The sequence below is a fragment of the Scatophagus argus genome, chromosome 2 (genome assembly GCF_020382885.2).
Source record: "Scatophagus argus isolate fScaArg1 chromosome 2, fScaArg1.pri, whole genome shotgun sequence".
NCBI lineage: Eukaryota > Metazoa > Chordata > Actinopteri > Scatophagidae > Scatophagus > Scatophagus argus.
Genome location: NC_058494.1, coordinates 25,907,536 through 25,933,559, shown reverse-complemented (window position 1 = coordinate 25,933,559; position 26,024 = coordinate 25,907,536). Strand labels below are relative to the sequence as shown.

General features: G+C 48.1%; 1 protein-coding gene across 1 annotated transcript in view; it reads left to right on the top strand.

Annotated features, from left to right (window-relative positions):
* cacna1ab (calcium channel, voltage-dependent, P/Q type, alpha 1A subunit, b) overlaps positions 1-26,024 on the top strand; it is a 144,665-nt gene that overhangs the window by 27,389 nt on the left and 91,252 nt on the right. The window contains exon 3 of the mRNA XM_046373888.1: positions 4,746-5,045. Coding sequence (XP_046229844.1) covers positions 4,746-5,045 — 300 coding nt within the window. The remainder of the gene's footprint in view (positions 1-4,745; positions 5,046-26,024) is intronic.

The following is a 26,024-nucleotide window of genomic DNA, read 5'->3' as shown; positions in this document are numbered from 1 at the left end:
GGGGGGAGAGGAGGAGGAGGAGGAGGAGGTGGAGGTGGAGGTGGTGGTGGTGGGGGTCGTTTTAAGGGGGAGGTGCCAGGGCTTCCTGCGGGGGTTGCCTGTGTGAACGCTCCCTGAATGACAATGCAGCACATCAGGGCCTCAGCACGACTCCCTCAGCAGCAACACACACACACACACACACACACACACACACACACACACACACACACACACACACTGGGAGAGAGCCTGTGGAAGCTGCATGGGCATGCAGCAGCAGAAATAGCAGAGGGATGCCAGTGCACAGAAAAAGGGAAAGGAAGGAGAGAGCAAAGCGTCTCCGGCCGTCACCTTCCTGTCCGTCCAGCCTCATTTTCAGTAAGTGACGGGATCAGCTTGTCATCCAACCGCCGCGTGGTTTCCCCTCGATCGTGCAAATCACAGGCAGGCTTGTCCACCAGCAGCAGCACCGCCCCCACCCCGGCATCTCTCTCCACCACCACCACCCACCTCTTCCCGACACTCACTTTCACTGTCTCTCCCATGCTGTCAGCGGGAACGGGCTTTTAGCGTGCCTGTTAGTGGGAACCAGGCTACGGGAATCAGATGATGAGCACATCCAGTGATGCTGAAAAGGCCTCCTGTAAATAACAGCATAAGCTCTGAGACCCCTCGGGGGGACGGGGGGGAGGGGACGGGGGTGTGTGCACGCTGTGACCTCAGGGTAACAGGAGAGTCCAGTCAGAGTTTTATTATGTTACTCATACTGCGAAAACACCTTCAGAAACTGATACGAGATACATCAGAGACCAACAGATAGTGGATTGGATTTTGTAAATGAGACATCCTCGACGACTTTATTTGTTGCCAGTATCTGTTTTGTGGTTTTTTCGGTGAAATAAGCAGATAAACTCATCTGGTCTTGTGAAAAGTGTTTGTGACATGCAACAGAAGAAATGTAATCTTCACATGCTGGGTTCTCTATGTTCCAAAGGCAAACCTTCATGTTTCAGGATAAAATCAGTTGTCCAGCCGTCTTGGTGGCAACAAAATGGAATATTACTGATGAAATGCCAGGATATTTTCCATCCGGATTTGCAGCGACCAAGCCTGCTATGTCAAACCAAAACACAAGCTTTTTCTAACGCTAACCCGTTGATTTTCGTGCCTAAAACCAAACCAGACAGCGAGGTCACAACATGCAATCAAAGCACATAAAGTAAAACTGATCACATTTCAACACATCCATGTTTTGTGGGAAGGTACAGTTCCAGCATTTATTCTGGCATTTGGGTTGTGTTTGTGCTCATTTTTAAACATTAAAATCCTAAATGTGATGAGAAGGAAACGCTGGGGAGGAGAAAGGAGTTTCTCAGCACTGCTGCTCGTATCAGGCTATCCCCTTTCATGAAGTTTTGTGAGACTTTGTTGACTTCTGCATTTCCTGCCACACTTTGCTTTCAGTTTCCTCCCAAAAACCCACCATATGGTCCTCTTTGAATACTCCACCAACTGGTTTTTAGAACAGAACCAGACCTCCAGCTGATGGTGGTTACCTGCCAAAGTAGTTGGTCGTGGAGACAAACTCGCAGACACTTCCAGGCGTTTAACAGATGGCCGCAGGAAGAACAACTAACCCGCCCCGATGCACGACGAAGGTGATCTCCAAAGGCAGGCAGGTGGTGCACGCAGCTTTAGAGTGTTGTTTCAGAACTGCGGACAGCACCGACGGGCCTTGGAAACGTGTCAGTAGCTCCGTCAGCACCAAGGACAGCATCAGAGGGAGCAAAGTTGGTGTTTTTTAATCTCCTTTAACTCGACTGTTGTTCCTCCTGTCATTATATAAATCTAAATAAAAATATCTCAAAGAACAAATTTGAATAGGATTCTCTGCCCACCGTGTTGTAAACTTCCGTCTCCTCCACCACCACCAGCAGCACCACCACTTTCCTGTTCTGGAGAGGTGACAGCTTGGTCGGTTTAGCCCGAGCAAACAGCTTGCTGAATTGCATCAAAGACGACTCAGATGCCAGAGCCAGGATGACAGACGGCTTGGAGGAGAATGGAGGGAGTACGAAGGGAGATAAAAAGCCCTCTTTCAAATTGTGCTCAAAATAACAGTACGTCCTCAGAAATAAAATAAAAAATAAAAAACTAGCACTTCAAACCGTCCCAAACCTCCTCCTGGACGCACAGACCAAATGTTGGTCCAATTAACTTAGTTTACTGGAAACATCTTTTTCCTTTCATGCATTTGTCAGCTGAGAGAAAAAGTGTACAAAACCCCATTAGATTATAAATCATTTCAGAAGCTCACAATAAGCTCGCAGGGTCAAGCTAGATGGGTTTTTCCTCCCAATGAATCCCGCTGGAGCAGAATTGGGTGTTTAGATGTGGACTGTTTATACGGTGAGATTTGGCTGAACGCAGGGGCGGCGGCCTAAAGTAATCAGCTGCACAGCAGATCCCGAAGTAACCCAGCAGTCATCCGGCCCGGGGAGCCCCTGGGTCACATTCATGCTGTAACCCACATTCCTTTACATTTTCTGCCATGTTGCCCCCCTCACCCTCCAACCTCCTCCCAGCCTGCTCGTGGCGAAGCTCCGTCAGGCGGGTTTCTGCTTGGCCTGGTGGGCTCTGAGTAAACACTGAACGGGGCGAATTGGACTGAACTGTTGGTGCTTTCGAGACTTGACAGCCATGAGAGAAAGCCGCGAGGGGCCTCGATTCACTCAACCCACCAGTGTTTCTAACCTGCTGGTTAATAAGAGATTAAATTAAAACAAAAAACAAACACCAAACTATCAGCTCGAGAGTTTTTCTGATGTGTTTTGTTAATTCTCGAGCCAAGGTGAGGCGCGCTGCCACACCTTGCCAGACCCAACTGACGCCCATGCATCTCCGCCGTGCGCTACTGGGGAGTGCGTCGGAGTGGGGGAGGCTCCGGGGAGGCGCCGTGCGTCGTGCGCTTCTGGGCTTGGCCACGGATCTGCGCGCGGCGCTCGGTTCCCGTTTCTGATCAGATGCTCAGTGCGCGGCTCAACCCCGACGGCTGACTGAACGCTGGAGAGCCCGAGAGGCGCTCCGCTCGTCGGGTTTTTTTGCTCTCTCTCTCTCCTTCGTTTCCAAGGCTGATCTCCACGGGAATATACCGCCTCCGGACCCACTGCGTGTTGGTTCACGTCCCCGCGGGGGGTCGAGGGAGGAAAGAAAAAAATCAGAGAGAGAGAGAGAGGGAGGAAGGGAGGGATAAGAGAGCTAGAGAGAGAGAGAGGCAGAGAGAACAGACGCTGGACTTGCTGTAGCTCTGCGGGGCTGGCCGCCTCTCTCTGGTTCGGGGAGCCTCGGGGGCGATGCTGCTGGGTGGGGATGGTGTACGGTTTCTGCCCGGTGGCGGAGGAGAAGATGCGAGCCGCTGCTACAACACACCCGCACCGCCGCCGTCGTGTTTTCCGACCAAGAATTGATGATGGTGATGAAGCTGCCTCCCCCAGTGGTCTTTTTCTGCTTCTCCGGATCCTACTCGTCCGGGATTCATCTTCTCCCAACCTTGGATTATAGATGATTATTGTGGACATTATTTCATCAACTCATTTTTTCTTTTTCGGGGGAGGGGAAGCGGGGGGAAGACGTAAATTGGTAGATTGAGCACCGGTGTGTTTTCGTCTCCAAGTGCGCGCAATCACGCCCAAAATCACTGACCGACGCCTTGGTGAGGAGGAGGGGGAGGAGGAGGAGGAGGAGGAGGGAGGGAGGGATGCCGCACCGTCCATCACCAAATATCAACAAATGTCACCAGGCTCGGGTTTTGGGGAAGCCCCCCTCGGCTGGCGTTTGCGTGTAACCCGGGTGGCGTGGTGGCGGTGAGAGGTGGCAGCAGCGGGGATATCTGCCGTGCCACATCAAACACTGCGGATATATGGCACAAGAATAAATGAATTATTAAAGATTTTACTCTTATCTATTTCTATTTTTATCTCGCAGGAAAAAAGGGGGGGGTGGCGGGACCTGGGGAGAAGGATAAAAGACAACTGCAGATCCTGTCAAGATGCGCTGAGCTGTTGAGCGCGGAAAAAAGACGCAGTCCCCAGCAAGGGTAGCCTACTTAGTGGAGATGATTGCAATATTTCTTTAAACGCACAGCTATGCATCCTTATCGCATGTAGTTGAAGTGATCGATTTCGTTGTGTATTTAAATGCAAGAAGCGGCTCGAGTTTTTTCTTAACCTCCCGACCAATAAATAAATAAATGAGAGAAAAATCAAGTAAAAACAGGATGCCTTGCTCTTCTTCACGGAGTGGAAACGCTGATGCTCTGACAACAGCCAACATTTTTTGAGTTTCCTCACCTGCCAGTAAAACAAATCGACATTTTTTTTCCTGTCAGGGAACTGATTTGCCTGAAATCTCATACAAACATCGTTCTGTTTGCCATTCATATTCCACACACACGACCAGAGACACCGTGCGCTTTCCCTCCCACTCCCCCCCTCCACGCCCCCCCTTTCTCCTCCTCCTCCTCCTCCCTCCCTCCCTCCTCCCTCTCCACACACAAATGGAGGTATCTTCTCGGCGCTGAAGATCTGGGAAGGAGACACAGATAGCTAGCAGGAGAAAGAGAGCGAGAGTTAACGCCAGAGAAGGAACTACTCCGTCCTGCATGTGTGTTTGGAGCCGAGGCTGATGGGGTGGTGGCATGTGGAGGTGTCACTCTGAGGTTCCCCCCCGGCTCCTTCCTAACCTCTGGCGTTTGGTGTCTGCAGAATGGCGCGTTTTGGAGACGAGCTACCCAACAGGTATGGAGGAGGAGGAGGAGGTGGTGGTGGCGGTGGTGGCGGGGGTGCCGGCGGACAAGGGGGGCCCGGCCGCGGCGGCAGCAGGCAAGGGGGGCCCCCCGGAGCGCAGCGGATGTACAAGCAGTCGATGGCCCAGAGAGCCCGGACCATGGCCCTGTACAACCCCATACCCGTCCGGCAGAGCTGCCTAACGGTCAACCGCTCCCTCTTCCTCTTCAGCGAAGACAACGTGGTGAGGAAGTACGCCAAAAAGATCACCGAATGGCCATATCCTTTCATGAGCAGACTGCCAAGGTACTGTGTGTGTGTGTGTGTGTGTGTGCGTGCGCGTGGGTGGGTGGGTGTGGTGGAGTGGTTGGCGAGGTGTGGCCTCCTGTGGTGTGGAGGCTTTGGTGCTGAATTAGCCTGCAGGGTGAAAGTTGTGGTGATTGACAGCGTGTGGTGTCTTCCTCTGCTCAGCTGTGAGATGTTACATGTGCGTGTGTGTGTGTGTGTGTGCGCGCGCGCGCTGTATGGCTTTTTGCAGTGCTGACTGATCGATGACAGAAAACATGATTTCCTCGGGCTCAGCTGATAAGGCTGCCACCTCTGATGGCATCAAAAATGATGCCGACGTTGATGGCGGTTGTCATGACGTCAGCAGCCATGACAATCACGTTGATGCTGCTGGTGATGAAGATGCGTCTTGAATACAGCATTTAGCTCGAACCAGTTAGTGACCTGAGTGTGTGTGTGTGTGTGTGTGTGTTGGGCCTAGTGTAGTGAGAGCTGAGTGCTGATGTCAGCATTATAAAGGCTTAAGCACCATGCAACCAGAAGGGAGAGGAAATGAGTCTCCTGCTCTAATTACTACTGACCATATAAGGCCGGCCTGTGGCTCATCCTACAGGAAAGCAGTGGAAAAACCTGTGATGGTCAGGACAGGTGGAGGCTGGAACAGAGTCGATCTGGCCTGGCCTCGGATCAGCCGCGTTTTTAGGCTTTAGGATGTTATAGTCACACCATTAGCACGCCAGAGCTCCGGTTACCCCTGGTGGCACAGTTTAAACTGAGGAGGAGCACTGGTCATATGCAGTCAGGATCAGTTGATTTGTTGTTTGTTTTTGTTTTTTTTTAGGATGGATGTTGATTATTGATGATGAACAAGACTGACTGGATGTGAAACCATCAGACATTTGCGGCGACAGTAAAAATCTTAAACAGTGATGGAGCGTGACGTAGTACACTTTACAGAAGTGCTGCACTTTGAAGTACTTCACTTGAGTATCCCCATTTCTGCTACTTTATACTTCTTCTGCGCTACATTTATAACTTTGCTTTGACATCACAGGCTGGTGGCTGCAGGTGGAGAGGCGGCCACATCGCAGCCAGAGTAGAGAATTTTTTCATTAGTTTTGTTGGAAACTAGAAAAATGCTGAAAACCCTGTTTTGGCCCTGCCCCCATACAAGGGGAGGCTTCAAAATGACTTAATAACGACGACTGAATGTGTGCTTTAATGCCGCATATTTAATGAAATTGCCACAAGTCAGCTGGGGCTTTTGGAGCCCCTCGAGGTCCGAGCCTCGGGGACCGTTGCTCACCTTGTCGGTAGTCTGGCTTTAACAAGCAGGTTTTTGCATGTGCAGTATCCCGTTGTGCACTTTTTGCACTGCTGGCTGTCAGTCACAGTGGGCTGAGTCTTTGAAGAGGCACAATGAGAGTGTTCTTCACCAGTTCGCCCGCTTCATGAATCCAGATTGCAGAAGAATAGAAGACAGAAAGCGGCGTTGGGTTTTGAGGAAGAGCGAGTTGCACTTGGTTTCTCTCACTGTCACTTGCTCTGCCTGCATCGCAAACAGCTTAACGTAACAACTCTGAGCCTCAGGGCTTTGGGCCGGGCATTCTGGGAAATGTAGGAGATCAGGAGTGAGGGAGCAAACTGAACTCTGAGCTGCAGAGCGTGAACCAATCGCAGCCACAAAAACATTAGACACAATCAAAACACACAAACAAAACGTCCATCAAGGAAATGAAAAATGAAGACGAGCAGCCAACCAGAAGAAATGAATAAAACCTGTAAATTACAACTGTTATAAAGAAAGAGTTACTTTTGTCCAACCAGCAGTCCAAAGACTCTTTGCAGCAAATCCTGACATTTAAGAAGTCGAAACCAGCAACTGTTTCCTGAATGAAAGGAGCATCAGAATACTTGATAGTTAATTTTCCTTTTGATTCACTCACTGATTGATGCTACTTTCAAGGTGACGTTACAGCAGGGCAACTGAACTGCGAATTCGACTGAGAGAGGTTTTAAAACCTTCTGGGTTGGTTGGTCCTGGTTTACAGGACGATAGAACTCGCTCAGCCAGTTCGGCCGCTTTAATTGTAAATTAGCTCGTATACTCAGATTTCCACTTTAAACTGCTTCACAGGCACATGAATAAAAGATAAAGAAATGCCGATAAGAACAGGGAAAGCAAATGCAAGCAAATGCCTGAAAGTCAAATAAGAAGGAAAAGATTAGACTTGTGTACTTTATAAACAAGATTAATGGGGTTTAAATATCCTAAAGCTTCGACTGAACTGCTGGAGAAGACTCTTCCAAATGTTGGAGGCATGAAAACAGAAGAGACGTCAGTCATCTTCGGCAGCTCGTCTGATGCTGTTCGTCAGCTGCTGTTGAGGTAACGTAACGCCTGGAATGATGTGACATCACGGTCATGTGATAAGCTGCCGCAGATCTTAATTTATCTGAATCACATCAGTGTGAGGCCTGTAATAATAAGTGTTGTGTTTTGCGTAGAGGCAGTTGGATCACGGAAACCGATTCAGTTGTGGTGTTTCCTGCTGCCAGCAGACCGTCCGATTAGCTGTTAAGTCAACAATAAAAGAGAAGTCAGGAATTTTGTTCTAAGTATCCATATGTCAGCTGATCCCTGATCAGCTGAAACGCCTTTTGAAAGTCAGGTTTTAGAGGAGGAGGGGAAGCTGCTGCTTTGCCAGAGAGCTTTCCTTCATCTCTCTGCCAAAATGTTTTGGCTTTTCTGCAGGAATAAAAAAACATTTTTAGGAATTCCACCAGCTTATAAAAATAGCAGAGTTTTCCCCAGCTTATAGTTTGTTTCTTTATTTCTTCAGTTTGTGCATGTTGGTTGGAAGGTGAGAAATCACGATTGGGGGGTTAGAAGTTTGCATTAGTGATGAGAATGGACTTAAGAAGCACAGGATTGAACAACACGATGAAAAACGATGGAGGAGTTTGTGGTGGATGCTTGGTGATAACGCAAAGCGCAGGAGACCAGGATCTCGCGTCTCGATGCTGGAGACCAGGATCTCGCGTCTCGATGCTGGAGACCAGGATCTCGCGTCTCGATGCTGGAGACCAGGATCTCGCGTCTCGTGTTTTTAATTTAAGATGCTCATGCTAAGGTTTGGGTAACAACGTCGTTATGTCATCGAATTCTCATCTGCTGCTTCAGCCAGCTGCACGTAACCAGCCGAACCTCAATCAAGGCCTTCTGGTTGCCTCTCCAGCCCAGTCTGTGGCCCCCTTCTGACACTGTGGTGAGCCCTCTAGTCCCGTGTTAACCACCTGCACTGGATTATTTGCACAGTATTGTCAAACCATGCGTGTATTATCAACGCAGTATCAGTATTTCCAAGCACCAGCACATCAGACATGCAGCGTTTATTTCTCAGGTAGCCACAGTGCTACAGTGTTACATCACATTAACGGCAACAACGATCTCTTTTACATAACTGAGACTCTTGAGGTTGTTGTTTGAGGCCATCATCATCATCACCTGCCCAGAAAAAAACAACTAGCAAACACACTTACTTGAGCATCCTGTCCAAACACTCGCGCACGGAGGCAGAAACATCAGGTTGAAGCTGAGTCCGAGAGGAATTTTTATTATTTATTCATTTATTTTAGTTTTTTTTGCAAAACATTTTCAGATTTAAAGAACATCCTCTTCCCGCTTTGAAAGCGACCTGAGCGTGTCTCAGCTCGCCGCCATCTGTACGGAGTCAGGCTGTGTCGGCTGGCAGGCGCGGTGGCTTCTTCCACCAGAGACCCAGAGGACTTCATTATACCTCCCCTCCTCCCTCCCTCCCTCCCTCCCTCCGCCTGCACTTCCCCATTCCCTCTCTCCCTGCACCCCTTTCATCTCCTCCTGTCTCCACTGCACTTCTTCCCCTGCAACTCTGCTTCAGAAGTTCTGTCCTCCATCTTCTCTCTTTTTGTCTTTTACTCTTCTGTCCCCCTCCATTTAATTCAGTTTAGACACTTTAGCGCTGCGTTGTTTATCATAGCGTGCAAGATGAAGTGAATAGAATGTTCAAAACGCAGACAGGTGACCCGCATGTGCCGTGAGCCAGTTTTATCCAAATGTAGCACAGATTTTATAAACTTGTCCAAAGTGAATTGATATTTCCAGTGCGTCCATCCATTGTCGGTTTGCAGATATTAGGGGCCGTGCACATGGACAGTCTACTGTGACATCGAAGCTCAGTGTTAGCAGCTCCGTGTGACTCCGCCTGACTCCAGGTGGAGCGTGGGTGGAGCCGAGGCGAACCAAATGAAGCCTGCTTACTGAAACGCTCACCAACACACTTTCTTACCATAAAGTTTCCAAAAATTATTTGAAAATTTGCATAACTGATCGTACGAGCTGTTGCCTGCACCGTGAATGAACCAGCTCTAAAGTTTGCGTACGAGGGTTGAATGAATCAAATCAAAATCCCAAAGTGTTTTTAACTCTTTTCTTCCCAGTTTGCTTTAGAAATCCGCTCCATGTCTTCGGTCAAAGCAGCATCGTATCAAACCAGGTGACAGCATCAGCGTATGAGCTGTACGCCTCTCCCTGACCATCTGTCCCGGGCGTACGTTGCCTGTGTGGGTTTCACACTTTCCCAGCCGGGTTCTGGCCTCGCTGCCTGGTATCATGTGAGGGAGAGACGGGTGGAGGGAGGCAGACGGTGCTGTGCAGAGAAGAGATTAAAGACAGACCCCACGTCCCCTCGGAGACAATCGGAGGGACGAATGTCACCTTGTCTTAGTAACTCGTATGGGAGCAGCGCCCCAACACAAACATGAGAAGCAAAGAGAATATTGCTAAAATATAAAGATATGCCAACCCGGTCGGCAGGATAAACTTCAGCGTTGCAGATGTTATTGATCTAAAGATGTGTGTGTGTGTCTTGTTTATGTGCATGTGATTCGTGTTTGAGACTGTGTGTGTGACGTCTGCAGTAGATGCTGTTGTCTTACTATGGTAGAATGATGAATGTGAGTTCCAACTAATCAAATCAGATACAAGGAAGTGCACACATACACACACACACACACACACAGATACAGATCCACAGAGATAAGCTGGTAGTCATAGATACATGTATGTGGCTGTTGAAGTCATCCGATTCAACACACATACATGTGTTGTAAACAAACATGTAAATGATACATGGACATGCGAGCACACACACACACACTCTCTCTCTCTCTTTCTGACGGGTCAGCTGGTGGCTTGGCTTCATCCGTCTGGCTTGGGGCAAGTGGATCCTTTCAGATCAGTCACGGCTGACAGAGGCTGTGATAGTGGTGTGTGTGTGTGTGTGTGTGTGTGTGTGTGTTTGGGTGTGGGTGGGGGCAGGTGATACTGTTACACCTGTTCAGCAGGATCACTTACCTCAGGGGGCTCTCCTGCCTCCCGGCACACACACACACAGAGTCAGAGCAGCTCTGTGGTTGGCAGAAAAAGCACCATTTGGGACGTTCACGCTCCAGTGTGCAATCGCTCCCTCTCTCTGCGTCTCATTTACCACGATACAATCTGGTGACATAACGGCACGTTTGATATTGCTGATGCCACGATACGAAAAAGGCAAGCTGCAGCCTCCAGGCCTGAAAAGTGAAACCAACACAGAAGTAACAAAAAAACATATGCAGTTCCTCAAATGGCCACTTGGGGCTGGCTCCAAAAGTGAGTCAGCCTCCATGTTAAAATGAGAGGAAATAAACTCAGTGAATGTGGAAACAAAAAAGGTTTTTGTTTTTTTTGTTTCCATATTTAATTTTTATATAATATTTTTTTATTTTATATAATAATATAAAAATTAATAATGTTTATAACTCACCCTTAAATTATATAGAGGCAGTCATGCAAGTTGTAATTAAGGCTGTAGAGGATTTGAGTGACTACTGACTGCTAGCTGTCTGCTGGGACCTCTTGGCTAACTTGAGTCACTGGATTTGATCTCTCAGTTGTGTCTGAGGTGTTGAGGTGCCTCTTGGAGAATTTTTCATCACATCATATGGCTTAACATGCAGCTAATTGCATAAACAGGCCTTCTGTGAACTAAAAAAAGTGCCTTCCCCAAACTGTTGGAGACATGGCATTGTCCAAAATGTCTTGTTATGCTGAAGCATCAACATTTCCCTTCACTGGAAGCCCAACCACTGAAAAACATCCCTGTGAAGAGGTTTGTCTGGATACTTTTGTCTATATAGTGAACACAAAGCACCCATATATTTACATGCATACATACATTCATTGAGCACACACACACGTACATCCATCCATCCATACGTGGATACAACATCCTGACAGGCAGACAAGCACCATGGTAATGGTTGTTTTGACAGAACTCTACTCCAGATATGTGATCCTCACAGTCCTGTGTGTGTGTGTGTGTGTGTGTGTGTGTGTGTGTGTGTGTGTGTTTGTCTGGATCTCACTGTGGTGAAATGTGACGCCCCTGCTGTCCTCTCCTCAACTCTGTGTGTGGGCTGCCACCCCTCTGAGTGTGTGTGATGTCTGTTGCATATTATATGCAAGAGTGTGTGTGTGTGTTTGAAGAGGCCGTGTGATGGGAAAATCACTGGAGAAATTATCAGAAAGAAATCGTCCGAGTTTAACTTTCACATGCAAATACACAAGACACGCGTTCTCCTTTACAGTGCGAGTGCGGACATTTTGACTCGTCACAGCAGGACAGGTGGACAGTGGACAGAGGTTTCTTTAGGCGTCCCGGTAACAGTGAGACAGCACGTACAGTAACAACTCTCATTAATGCACCAGAGAGTTTCCTGCTATGGCAAAATGTGTCAAAATGTCTGCTGTGCAACGAGTCCATTTGAAGAAGTGGGGACAAAAGTGTTTTTGTGGACGAGCTGGAGAGAGAAAAGGGTTGAGGTGACGGATGAGAGACACTGAAATGTAGCAGGGAGACACAGAAGTGGTGACAGGAAGTGGGGGAAATAAAGCTAAAGATAACCAGCGTGGTCGCATGGATTGGCTGAGGAATAACACGCCAGTGCTGTTTGTCTTTCTGTGCGCCATTTAACGGCGTCCAGGTGAAGCTTTTCTCCATCCACAAACCCAATAAAGTTTGTCCAAACTAGATGACATCAATCTGATTTGGCAGAAGATTTTAAAAGTAATTGATGGGCAACAAATTAGGGCTTCAAACCAGGCGTAACCCAACGCTGAAGTGACCAGACAATATTCAGTGATGAGCGTCAACCGACAACCGAAGACCAACGTTCTAACCAGACGACAGCTGCGTTTCGCCTCGAGAACCAGCGCTCATCCGCAACAGCAACGTTTGTCGTGTAAACCGGTGGACACAGGTGATCGACCCGGAGCTGGATCCAGAAGACTACTGCAGAACCCGATCCAGACAGGAGATGGGACATCGAGTGCAAGCAGGAAGAAGAAGAAGAGAAGAGGACAGACAGAAATGGACAAGAGGTCCTAAAATGGAGAGCAGGGAAGAGAGAAGAAAGAAGAAAGGATGGGAATTAGAGAGCGATGGAGGTGCAGAGCCATACTGCTTTCCCCCCATGTTGAGTCACTGATCTACATTCAATCTGCACTATGTGAATTATTGATTGGCCTTTAGCCAGCCTGTGTGTGTGTGTGTGTGTGTGTGTGTTGGTGCTGGGATGCTTTTGCTGAAAAGCTCAGTGGTGGTGTTTTCTTTTTTATTCTATTGATGGAGAGTGAAGGAGAGGTAGAATAGGGTGGGAGAATGGGACAGACTGATGCAGACACACACACACACACACACACACACACACACACACACAAACATGCTGTATTCATTCAGCCACAAGCACTTTTATGTGTTTTTGGCTCACAGCACACACACACACACACACACACACACACACACACACACAGAGAGAGAAGAAACCAACCTTTGAGGCAGGATTGATATCTAAATACCAAATGGGGGGAGGGGCTTGACACACACACACACTCACACACCCACACACACACACACTATCTAAACCAACACCCCCGTTTTACCATCCGGGATGGTTTCTTCTCAGGCCAGATGAACCAGGTGTGCTCTCACTCTGGACTCACCCACTTCCAAAGCAGGGGTGGTTGTCAGTGTTTGGCTTCAGCGTCTCTGCAGAGCACCTGCACAGTGTCTGCGCAGCCACGTCAGAAAATAGATGTTATTAGTAGGCATTGTTCCTGCATGTGGGCGGGTTTCTATATTTGTTCACCGTCTCATCTCCGGCACACTCGTCTCCATCTCAGGTGTCCAAAAGATGTCTTAGTCATCTTCGTCTTAGTCAGGATGCATTATTCATTTTATATTTACACTCAAATCTGTGCTAGACAGCTGGAGACGATGGTCAGTTATTGGTTTGGGTGATTCCTGCTCTGAATTGTATTTATATCCTGGATGCTCTGTGGTGCAGACGGACGAGCAAAAGGGAAGAAGAGTTTCATGGAATGAAGTGAAGAGTACATGATGTCCTGAGATGTTTGTTTATGTCCTCCATGCAGTCCAACGAAGTAGATTTGCACCACCAGTTCAGGGTTTTACACCACAGCCAAAGAAGTGAGTGCTCTTCGCCATCAGCGGACAGCTTGTTGTAATGAAACAATTTTGGACATTTTCGTTGATCAGTACCTAAAGCGCAAAACGTATTTGGAACCTCACCAGGGTCGAGCTGGTCTGGCTGTGCCAGGAGGGGCGGGCGGCGCTCCAGCTAGTTTGTATTTCTTTAAACCAATCACAGTCTTGCAAAGCCCAGGATGCGTCTCGCAAAATAGTGTCAGGGTGAGAACACGCTAGGCATTAAAGGTTCAGTTCACCCCAAAGCTGTCGGCTCCACAAAACACTTTTTCTCACAGGTGACGTCTCGTCATCCTACAGAAGAAAAGCAGTTTGTTTGCTAGTCAAATACAATCTGGTGGTGTGTCAGTGTAATCTTATTGTTGTCTAAATGAATCATGTGAGAGGACCAAAGCCTTGAAACGCACCATTTGGATTTCCAGTGAGCTCTAATTTATGTCCGTCAGGGCTGGAACATTTGGCTAATTGTTTGTTCATCTGTTGGTTTTAATGTGAAAGATAAGGAAATAGTGACGAGTGGCTCACACCAAACCATTAATCGATGGATTAAAAAAACTCAGCGGCAGAGTAATCATTAATACAACAACTGTCAGTCGCAGCCCTAATGAGGCCAAGATCAAAAAGTTTGGTTTGAAAGCAACGTCAAACTGCACACACTTTTAAACCTCGCCAGTGTTGGATTTGAACCAGCAACCTCACAGCTACAGTGCTGACGGGACGCGACGACGTGGGGAGGGTGAACTCTGGGCGCGTCCTTCCCCTCCATCCCCGCCAGTCTGCTTCTAATAGTTATTTTGCTGAAGTAATGAGTGGTGGTGTCGGGAAATGATCACCTTAATGATCGTAATTATTGTAATTGCATTGCTGCAATAGGACATTATTCGAGGTTTCGGATAGACGAGGAGAGGAGTGGTGTGTGTTTGAGATGTGACGGCTGTGTGGGGTCGAGTGAGGACAGGAGGAGGAGAGAGAGCGAGAATATTAACAAAAAAGAGGAGTATCGATGCTCTCAGCTGCTCATCTTCCTCTCATTTATCTCCTCTTTCTCTTTTCCCTCTCCAGTTCTTCCTGCCTGAGCTGCTCTCCCCTCCCTCCCTCCCTTCCTCACTCTTCTTACACCCCTCTAAGCTCTCTTGTGTTTTGCTCTCCTCCTCCTCCTCCACCACCACCACCACCACCACTCCATTTTACTCTGCCTGCTGTCGACTGCAGCGTGGAGAGCAGATCGGTGCAGCGAGAGGCAGGAAAAGAGATACGCAGAGAGAAAGAGAGGAACATGCAGCGGAGGAGGAGGAGGAAAAACAGAGAGAGAGAGAGAGGAGTGAACGAGAGGAGTGACAGACTCAGTGTGTTTGATCTGAGCTGGTCCCCCCACCCCCCCCCCCCAGCCCAGGGCACCTCTCCCCAGAAACAGGGCCAAGTGCAGGCATCTGAGAGTGTGTGTGTGTGTGTGTGCACCACAGTCTGTGTGGGCAAGTGTGTGTAGGTGTGATTGCTGCTCTCATGTGTGCGCTCCTGTTTGTGTGTGTGTGTGTGTGTGTGTGCGAGAGCTCGGCGAGCGAGCGTACATCAAAGGCTAACGTGAAGCTCGGTTTTGTTTTGCAGTCGAATCCCTAGCTGCTACAGGCTACTCTCCCCATTACCCAGCATTCCCTGCTCTGGCACTTATCCCCTCCTACCATCCATCCATCCATCCATCCATCCATCTAGAGACAACATCTTGTTTTTGCTTCCTTGTCCACTTCGTCCTCTCGGCCATGTTTCTGTAAATTGTAGTAGCCGCAGCAGTAACATGAGTGGTAAACTTTAGCAATTCTCCAGCTTGAGGACTACTAAAGAAATCAACCCTCCTCAAAGGACTGCACTCGTACACTCCCAACACCTCACCGAGCCGTCATGGTGGCTGCGGCTGGAGGCTTGATGTTTGGGGCTGTCCTCCCGTATGCGCATCCAGTTCTTTTGAACACAGTATCTCAGGAAGGCTTCGAGGGAATCTCTTCAAATTTGACACAACGTCCACCTGGACTCAAAGATGAACTGATTAGAATTTGGCGGTCGGAAGTCTAAAGATCAAGCCTCACAACGACGAAATTTCAAATCTTCAGCAGCAGAGCTCAGGAACAGAAGAGCGGGTTGCGACCAGATTTCACTTTAGATACTGAATCTTGAAACTGTGCTGATGCTGGTGGTTGGAGCATGTGTGCAAAGCCTCCACCTTTTTAGAATCTGTAGACATGGATGTAAACTTGTGTGGTGTGCACGGCCACATGGCCTTTACCTCTAAGAAAAGATATTAAAGACTGCGCTCTCAGGACACCTGAAGTGAGTAAAGTCCTTTAAAATGTCTCTCATCATCATGTGAGTGGAATCCCTCAAACATAAACAGATGTGCGGTCAGGGTTGAAAGATAACGTCCTTGCAGTTACACAGGCACTCTTCTCGTTAACCTTTACTTATGAGAAAAGGAGAAGAAGAAACACACACACATACAAAATAGGAGTTTTCCTCCTGCGGTCGGAGCAGCCGTTTGGTCAACGTGGACGGAGGTCCAGCTGAGCGTCCAGTCGAGCTGACTGGGACACTGCAGCATCAGCAGCCTGCCAATCAGCCTGCCAATCGGCCCGCCGCGTTAGTGTGTCACTTGGCCAAACCGAGGGATTGGCCCTGTCACTCTGAGAGGGTGGGCCCCGGGGTCACTCACGGCTGTCAGTCAACAGGCCCCCGAGGCAAAGATGCTGAGGAAGGATGAGTGGATAAGTGAGAGGAGGAGAGTCGTGCTGTGACAGAGGAGAGGAGCGAGGGAGGACGGGGGAGGACGGAGGTGGGGGGCAGAGGGAGAAGTGACACGACACTTTAATTAGGTGGAGGCTAGTGAGGGCTTTCAGGGTGGATTTTATGGTGTGTGATGGGGTGAGACCAATAATACGCTTTGCCAATACAGCGCGCTGACTTGGGCTTTTAGTTAAACGCTGGGCAGAGCCGGTGTTTCTCTCCCACCACACGTGTAGAACCTGAAGCTGAATTATATGTTTGTTTGTTTGTTTTGTTTGTTTGCACACCTCATCCCAATTTAGAGCTGAACAAGTCAGCTGATTAATCGTTTAGTCGGTCGACAGAAAATCAGTTTTAACTGCATCCAATGATGGAAACCTCAAGACGCGGTGGAAAGCGAAGGAAAAAACAAATAAATAAGCAAGCTAAACGTTTGAATTTGCCTCATCAGAAAGTGAACATTTTTGACTTTCAGATTAAATGATATAAGATTAAATGAAAACTCATTTGAGGTGCAGCCCTGAAGCTTTTGCAGATGAGCTCTTAGTGTCTTCAGGAGATGCTGACAAACCTGGATTTACTGGAGGGTTTTGGTGTCCCGTGTTGGTGTAACTGGTCCACAATGGCAGCTGTCAGCTTGTGTTGGTGTCTCACGTCCACCCAGAGTGGCTAAACTCATTGATGTGTGCAGGTCTTCTGTGAGACGAGAGGGTTGTTCTTTACTTTATCTCTGTCCGCCTGATGACGACGGGCAACAGGCCCTGGAGGAAATAAAGAGGAGGAGGAGGAGGAGCAGGAGGAGGTGTGGCAGCATCAGCAGCTGTCAGTTAGCTCCTCCCGCCTCCTGACCCCGACTGGTGACCTCCGCAGCGGTCCTGGAGGGGAAGGAGAGGTCAAACAAATGTCCGTCTGACCTCGTCTTCAGCAGCCACGACACACACATGGCAGAAACACTGTCCTCCTCTTCGTCAGCTTGTGTCAGCTCACAGTCTGTTCAGTGTGTACATGAGACGCTTCCAATTAAAGCTTTTTATTTTTGATTTTGCAGTGCGTAAACAGAAATAAAGTCGCCCACAAGCTAAATGTGCACTACAGAAGCATGTTTGTTAGTGAGTTAAAGATGTTTAAAAACCTACTTTATCTTTAACGTCACTCGGTGTTCCACGAAAATAAACTGCTTGTGAGAATTTTGCCAGTGATAGCGAACTGGGCGTCGCCTGGTGGGCCTGGTGGTCTCCAGTCTGACCACCGACGCTTATCTCAGTCTATCAGCAGTATTAAAACATTAGCCGGGGTCGCGGCGTCAATACGGCCTGAGCTGTCGGGGTCAGAGGTCGTCCCTTTGAACCGGAGAGGACGAGACGTCGATGTCATTAAGCCTCCCAGAGCTCCTCCAATCACAGAGCTGCTGTGCGCTCGCGGCGGCGCAGCAGGCAGCGATGGCGAGGGAGACGGATGTGACTGGTGACAGAGTGGTATTCCACAGCATCGACGTCGGTGTTTCATCCTGATGAGACTCAGTGGGGCAGTTCATTTGATTCAGCGAGTTATTTCATCTGAACTTCCCTCTTTTCACTCAGCGAGAACAATTAAAAATATTCCAGAACAACGTTCCATTAATATTTCGCCAACAGAAAAACAAACAAACAACGGAAGTAATAATATTGAACTCCTGGGAATTTCGTTAGAGTTTGAAGAAAAAAGGGAATATTTGTATGGTTTTTGCTCACAGCCAATCAACGCAAGCGTTCTTCAGTTTAAGGTGACGTGTGATTGGCCCATCACCACACCAGCTACAACCCACACAGGTCAACTTGCTGCGACATCAAGTGAAGTACTTTATTGGTATTAGTATCATTTTGAGAGTACTGGTATAATTTTTTATTACTTATTTTCACAATTAATCACAATCACAGCCCCAAATGACCTTCGATGTGGCTCCCGGGTGCAGTCCACACTGCGGCGTGTCCAGATCAGTATCGCTGTGTCCGATCGGCAACACGTTTCCGTCTTTAGTTCCATCAACGATTGATTTTCCATAATTTCAGTCGTTCTGAGATTTTCATTTCATAAGACAAGCAATGAAAGCTGCAGACAGAAAACTCAGCGACGGGGAGACCTCGCCTTCTGTTAATGTCCGGGTCTGGCATGAAGAACTGGAAGAAAACCCCTGCTGATTTCAACCGTGGTGGTCCAGTGTGTGTGTGTGTGTGTGTGTGTGTGTGTGTGTGTGTGTGTGTGTAGACAAATCTGTGTGTATGTAAAATTACCAAGAGAGAATGTGTTGGGAGAAGGTGGAAAGAAAGAGACAGAGAGGAGAGGACATAATTCTAATTACAGTCTTTAATCCTCTGGACACACACACACACACACACACACACACACACACACTGGGCGAGCTTTTAATTAACTATTTGGCGACAGGGGATTCTGGTATTGGGCTAATTATTTGAAGCACACGTCCCCGCACTCGTCTCCTCCTCTGAAACGCCTCCAGGCCGGCAGACAGGTGCTCCTCACTCTGAGCTCACCTGGTAATTGAAAGGTTCTGCGTGGAGATCAGTTCGCCCCGAAAATCCCTCGAAGCCGAAGTCAAAATCATCGGGGGACGGCGAGCGAGCTAAAGTTAGGCTTCTTTTCTGCTGCAGACTTATCCACAGCGTAATGCGGATTTAGTGTTAAAGGAGGACAAGGAGGCAGAATAACCAGCTGTCGTCTCCTTATTAAAGGTTTTTAAGGCTCCCCGACTTTGTCTGCAGGCGCGCCTCAGCTCAGTTTTAACATGAACAAATCCTAAGAGGGATTTTGTTTGCAGAAATGGCTTATAAAAGAAATATAATATTAAAAACACAGTGGAACATCCAGCTCTTCTTGACAACATAAACAGATGCCTTCACAGGCACACAGATGAGGCGTTCACTGACAGTATTTCCCTCAGTTAGCCACCATCGGATTTGACAAACTGATTAATCTTATTATGGCGCGTCTTTTAAAACGTGCATTTGTATCACTCACTCGAGCTAAAGAACAGTTTGTATGTAATAAAAAGCTTCAGACTGACCGTGTTGGCTCCCAGCACGATGACACACTCTTTCTCTTTACACTCATTTCATTCCTCTGTGATGTGCAACACGTTGCGTAAAAACACACCAGCTGAAAACCTTAAAGTTTTGGCTTTAGGGAAGGACATGCGTTTTGCACATTTATTTCTGCAATGTTTCAAGACTGCTGGGTTTGAAGTGAGGTTGCATCAGCAGGCGATGGTCACAACCCGCTTTTCCTCGCTGTTTACGCCAGCTTTTAAACGTACAGTGAAATGTTGTCTCACACGCTGCATTAATTGTTTGGGTTTTTTTTTTTTTACACACAAGTCAACCCTTTAGTTTGAAGGTGTGATAGCGGCCTTGAAGAGCTCCTAACCGAAGAGAAAGCCGCTAATTTTGGTCTCAAACGGTGCGATTGTGTTTGAATGGTTGGAATGAAATGCAGTTTTGGTTGAAAAACAGAAAATTGTTGTGTGAAGCTGCTGGATTTTGGATGCAGAACGAAGACGATTTCGCTCTAGTAAACAGCGAATATCCGTCTTCATCAGGGTATGCGGACGAGCGCCTGTGGGCGTGTGTTTTACACGTCTGATTGTGAGTGTGCATGATTGTGTCTGTGGAGGTGTGTATTTGCACATGTGTGTGTGTGTGTGCCAGTGGAAGCAGCAGTCAGGTGGATGCAGTCTGTTTCTAAATCAGATCTCTGTGTGATTCATTGGGCTGATGAGTCACCACAGCAGCACGGGCACAACCAGCCTTTTCTTCCAATACACCCCCCTAACAAATGCACACACACACACACACACACACACACACACACACAGTGTTTGAGTTTACCATACGTGTGCTGGAGTGTGTGAGTGTGAGTGTGTGCGTGTGTGTGTGTGTGTGCGCTCGCATGCTAAAAGACGGGTGGTGGTGCTTCTTTCTGCAGGTGTGATCTGGTGACTAATGAAGAAGCTGCTGATGTCTTGTGTTTGCTTCTCCTCCACTGCTGAACCGGACATTCATCAGTTATCAGCCAATCGCCTTGTGTGCACACACACACGCACACACACACACACACACACACACACTCACTCGTACACTCATTATCTACATGCCAGCTCAAAGATGCCAGCTGTACAATAATAAACAGGATATAAGCCGTAAGCATATGATGAGAAGTTGCTTGTATTTAAGTGGGATGAGGGGAGGGATGAGGGATGAAGGGATGAGGAGGGGCAGGAAGAGGAGAGGAAGCGAAGGAGGAAGGACAGAGAGAAGTCATGGGACGGATGTGTGATTCAACAGAGCGGCGAACAAGAAAGTGACTGAGAATGTGTGAAATCAAACTAGTAACAGTAGGAGTAGTAGTACTACTAGTAACATGCATCCGCGTTGTGTAACCTCCGTCTGCCTCGGACAGCTGAGTGTAACTGGATCGTATTGATCAGCGTCTCACACACACACGCACACGCACGCACACACATGGCTCCTCTGACAAGCTGCAGTTTAAAACGTGTCGTCCGACTGACTCTGGATCAGGTGAGAGTACATAAAGGCAGGATTGTTCTGGGGAAATAAACGTTATGGGTCCAAAGGCTGCGTTTACGAGCCCTCCTGTGATCCAGCTGTCGACCTGAGCGCTTCAGCTGTGCTGATCCATTCACGCTACGCCACACGCTGCACGCAACGCAACATCTGAAGAGGAGCCTCATGTTACGTTGCTTCAGTGTCGATTTGGTGGTATGTGTTCTGCCCAACTCTGAGTTGTGTTGTGCACTATTGCCAACCGCCTCCTGTATCGTTTCCGTGGCTGTAGGTTGCCATGGTCACACAGCGAGCAAAGGCTGCACGCTGAAAAAGTTCACGTTTGGCCACTGGTTTGGTGACTCAGCTTTGGAATACTTGTACTATAAAAAATCATCCACAGCACCTCTGATACACTATATAGACAAAAGTATCCAGACACACCTCTTTATGGGGCTGCTTTTCAGGGGTTTGGGCTCGGCTCCTGACTTCCAGTGAAGGGAAATCTTAATGCTTCAGCACACCAAGACATTTTGGACAATGCTATGCTTCCAACTTTGTGGCAACAGTTTGTTGAAGGCCCTTTTCTATTCCAGCATGACTGTGCCCCAGTGCACAAAGCAAAGCTCCATAAAGACATGGTTGGTTGAGTTTGGTGTGGAAGAACTTGACTGGCCCACACAGAGTCCTGACCTCAACCCCATCCAACACCTTTGGGATGAACTGGAACGGAGATTGTGAGCCAGGCCTTTTGGTCCAACATCAGTGTGTGACCTCACAAATACTCTACTGCATGAATGGACACAAATTCCCACAGAAACACTCCAACATGTTGTGGAAAGCCTTCACAGAAGAGTGGAAGCTGTTAGAGCTGCAAAGCTGTCTGTGTGTTTACGATGAGACGTCATTAACCGCCAGCGCGTCCCTCGACTCCAGTGGGTTAAAGTCCCTGCTGGTGTGATGGTCAGGTGTCCCAATACTTTCGTCCATGTAGTGTAGTTTTGAATCTGAAAGCACAGTTAAAGACTGTGTGTGTGTCCCAGTGATCTGTTGTAAACATGCACCCGAGTCCTCAGAGTGTTCATCATCTTGTGTGCACGTGAATGTGTGTGTGTGTTCAGCAAGTGACAGAGTAGGAGGGGGATGTTCAGAGATTTGTGATGAACATTGTGTGTGTGTGTGTGTGTGTGTGTGTGTGTGGGAGAGAGAAGACAGAATACTCGGTCATCAGTTCTCCTGACAGTTTTACGGCTGCTGAGCTAGCAGGACGCTGTGGGATGTTAGTTAGCCTTCTTCACACATCAGACCTGTGTGTGTGTTTGTGTGTGTTTGTGTGTGTGTGTGTGTGTCGGATGCTGATTCCTCCAGCTGCACCCCGTATTGACATTCCATCACAGCTCATTGACTTTGACTCGGCCTGGCTGACCTGCAGGCCTCCTCATGTTCTGTTTGGGCGTCTCTGCGTGTCACTGCAGTGTTTGTATACGAGGTTCTCGTGTGGATTCGGCCAGCAATTCAACTTTACCTTGAATCTTAGCTGAAGGACGCGAGCACATGAAGGGGCGCCATCTCTCACACATCAGTTCAGAGAGTCAGAGAAAAGAAGAGTGAGTGCTTGTTTTCAGAAATATATCAGAATAATCACTTCATAATCACAATCTCTCTCTTTGTTGAAATCAGCTCAGCCTTCAGCCGTGAACTTCTTTGTCCTTTCATCGAACTGCTGCTTCTGTCCGTGGACGTCCTGTAGTCAGACACTCAGAGTAACAGTCTCAGCCTGTGATTGGCTAGGCGCATTTTGTGGAGGTAACTTTGACAGCCAGAGTCGCCCCAAAGGATCAACGAAGGGCTCAGGTTTAAAAGCTACTGAAATTCTTCTTTGAGTTGATTTGAGATTTCTGCATCACAGGTGTGTAAGTTACAAGCTGCTTAAACGAGATGTTTTCTGGTTCTGCTTCGCGTCTGAGAAACATTTTTATAAACGAGGCCTCAGGATTCAGCAAGTAGGAGTCGTGTCAGCGTGTTGGATTGGTGCTTCGCCAGAAGCCTTTGAGGGTTTTTCCACCGCTGCCATTTAGACCGTCCGCTTGGTATTTCCACATAGGAGCCAACAGTTTAGCTGGTGGCTCACTGAGCATGCTCCAGGCTCACACACACACACACACACGCTCTGGCTGCAGCTGCTTCAGCAGAACTAAAATGGAGATGGTACATGTAGTGTGTGTGTGTGTGTGTGTGTGAGCCGCTCCTTGTCTGCTGACAGTAACCTACTTTTATGAAGCCCACTCACTCAGAATGATAAAAATACTGCAATCCTCCCTCCTCTTCCTCCTTCTCTCTTGTCTTTTCCTCCATCACCCATCTCTGCCTCCCCCCTTATCCTCCCCTCCTCTCCCCACCACTCCCTCCATCTCTTTCTCTTTACATGCCCATTTCTCCTGCTTTCCTCCACCTGAGTTTCTCCATCTTTCCCCGCTCATCTCCACCTCTGTCTCACTCCTCTTGCCTTCCTTCTTTACTTCCTCCTCATCTTCTTCTTCTCTCTCTTTACCTTCCCTTCCTCCTCACCCCTGCACATCCTTCCATCTCCTTCTTTGCTGTCTCGTTATCATTCTTTCACTTCATGCTTTACCTTCCTTCTCACCCACGTTCTCACTTTCTCCTCCTACTCTCCTCCCTTCCTCCCTTTCATCTCTTACCTCTTCCCTACCCCCCCATCCATCCTCCCTCCCTTTTTTTGTCTTTCACTCGCTCTGTTCCTTCCACTCGTCCGCTCGCTTCCTCCCATCCTGGTGTGGAGCCGCTGCAGCCGTCGGCCAGGCTGAGCTAAGGCTGAGTGATGGAGGGAGTGGGAGAGAAGAAAAGGGAACAAAGGATGGAAAGAAAGGGATGGCGGGGATAGAGAGCGTCTTTTGGTCCAGATTAAGAGGAACGAGAAAGAGAAGGTGGGAAGATGAAGAGCGAGAGAGATGGGGTGGGGTGTGTGATGCCTTTTGGCTGAAGATTTGAGATGAAAGATGAATTTTGGGGGGTTTTAAAAATAGAGATTCATTTCAGTCATTTAAATAAATGAAGCCTGCTTTCTTTTCTCCAGCAGCTCATTTTGGTGCCGTCATGTTGATTTGAAATGGAAACCTCAGTGGTGCAACTCGGATGGAAACCAGGAGGTTTTGTTTTTTTTGTTTGTTTGGTTTTTTTGCTGCATCTCAATTTTAGTGGAAATTCATTGATACCCCAACATAACAAACGGCAGAAATACGATTCATTCAGGATGCGATGCATTTGAGGGAAAATAAACGATAAACGGCACAATAATGAAGGAAACCTTTCGTCCCCTGCAGCTGGTAAACTGGCCAGTCGGCTGCCACAGTTCATCAGAAGACGACTGGACTGTCAAAGCAGGACTTTGGTCTTTGTTCTGTTTCAAATCACATGCAATGCAAGAAAACAAGTAGATGAACAAATGAAAATAAATGAAAGTAATTATAAAAATGGTAATAATAATTTTTTTTTGCATTATACCCAAATGACCGGATTCCAGATGATGTGTTAATTAAAGGTGAATTCAGTGTTTTCTCTACTGGATTAAATTTTGACATGATTTTAACCTGAAGCCCAACTGAAGCTATGATCTGAGCTGCTTCAGCATTTATACAGTGTGTATTATGAGTGTGTGTGTGTGTGTGTATGTGTGTGTGTACTACTGTCAGTCCCCAGAGATGAGACTCTTTCCTTGAGTTGCATCATGGAAAATGCGGCAAGTGTTACTCTGTGTGTGTGTGTGTGTGTGTGTGCGCGGGCGTGACTTTGTATTTGTGACGTGTGTGTATTTGGATGATCAATAATTAATCTATAAATTGCAAGTATTCATCGACCATGCAAGTTCCCCATGTTAACTTTTACACCACAAGGGGGCGCACCTCAGAAAAGCTACTGGTGCGACACAGGAAGAAGCAGTCGGCACGAGATGCTCAGTGTTAAAGATGCGTGTTTTGCGTCATATTAATGATTAATCGATTGCCGATTGTTGTCTCGGTTAAGGAAAACACGTGAAAGTTTGCGACGCCAAGCGGGAGGCGTGCGTTTGTGTTCGGCGTCCGTTCAGCTTAAAAATGGTGGATACAACAAAGGCTCAGCCCAAGCAAGCGAGGAGAGTGATGGACTGTGTGTGTGTGTGTGTGTGTGTGTGTGTGTTCAGAGGCAGAGAAAATCTATGCAGTTCTCATTACCAGCCTGCAAAGTGGCACAGCAGATATTCGGCGAAAAAACAAGCTTCTTCCACAAATCAGAAAGAGCTGGGGTCAGGGGGAGGAGGAGGGAGGGAGACGCACCCTTTTATCTCTCACATGTCTATATATAGCGGTTCATGGAGGAGAAGCGTGGAGTGGGATGGAGGGGGGTGGTGGTGGTAGAGGATGGAGAGGAAGCAAGATGGCTGAACAAGAACAGAGAAGAAAGGCAGATGTAGAGCGATTTTCAGCGGGTTTTAGGGTCTGAGAGAGAAGAGAGAGACCAGGGAGGAGGAGGAGGAGGAGGAGGACGTGCATGGAAGGTGAGGGAGGAAGGAGAAGAGAAGATCAAACTTGAAGCGCCGCTGCCACAGTTGCAAAGGCTGCGGGTTGCAGCAGCGAGGATGTAAAAGTGAACTGAGAGCAAACAAATGAAGCATCGCGGCAGGTTCAAGGCAGCACGTGGAGGCCGCGCTCCTATTGGCTCGTCTCAATCACAGCTGACTTGCGGTCACATTAACGGGCTCCGCCAGCAGAGAACTCGTCACTGCTCGCATTCTTTGGCTGAACCGGCATTTGGTGAAAAGTCGTATCGGTCGTGTTTTCCTTTGAGCCGAGATCTTCCAGTAGAAGTCGTCACCGCTTGGTTTGACGCCAAACCCCACGTGTGTTTATTCACTGGAAGTGATCAGACCGCAGAGTTCGTTGTGACTGACTGGTCTTCCCATGGCGTTCGTTTTAACGCCGTCCTCCGAGCTGAGCGCTGAGATCTTATTTCCTGTGGTGTTGCCTACGTAGCCTCGTACTCAATTCTAGTTTTCCACGTTT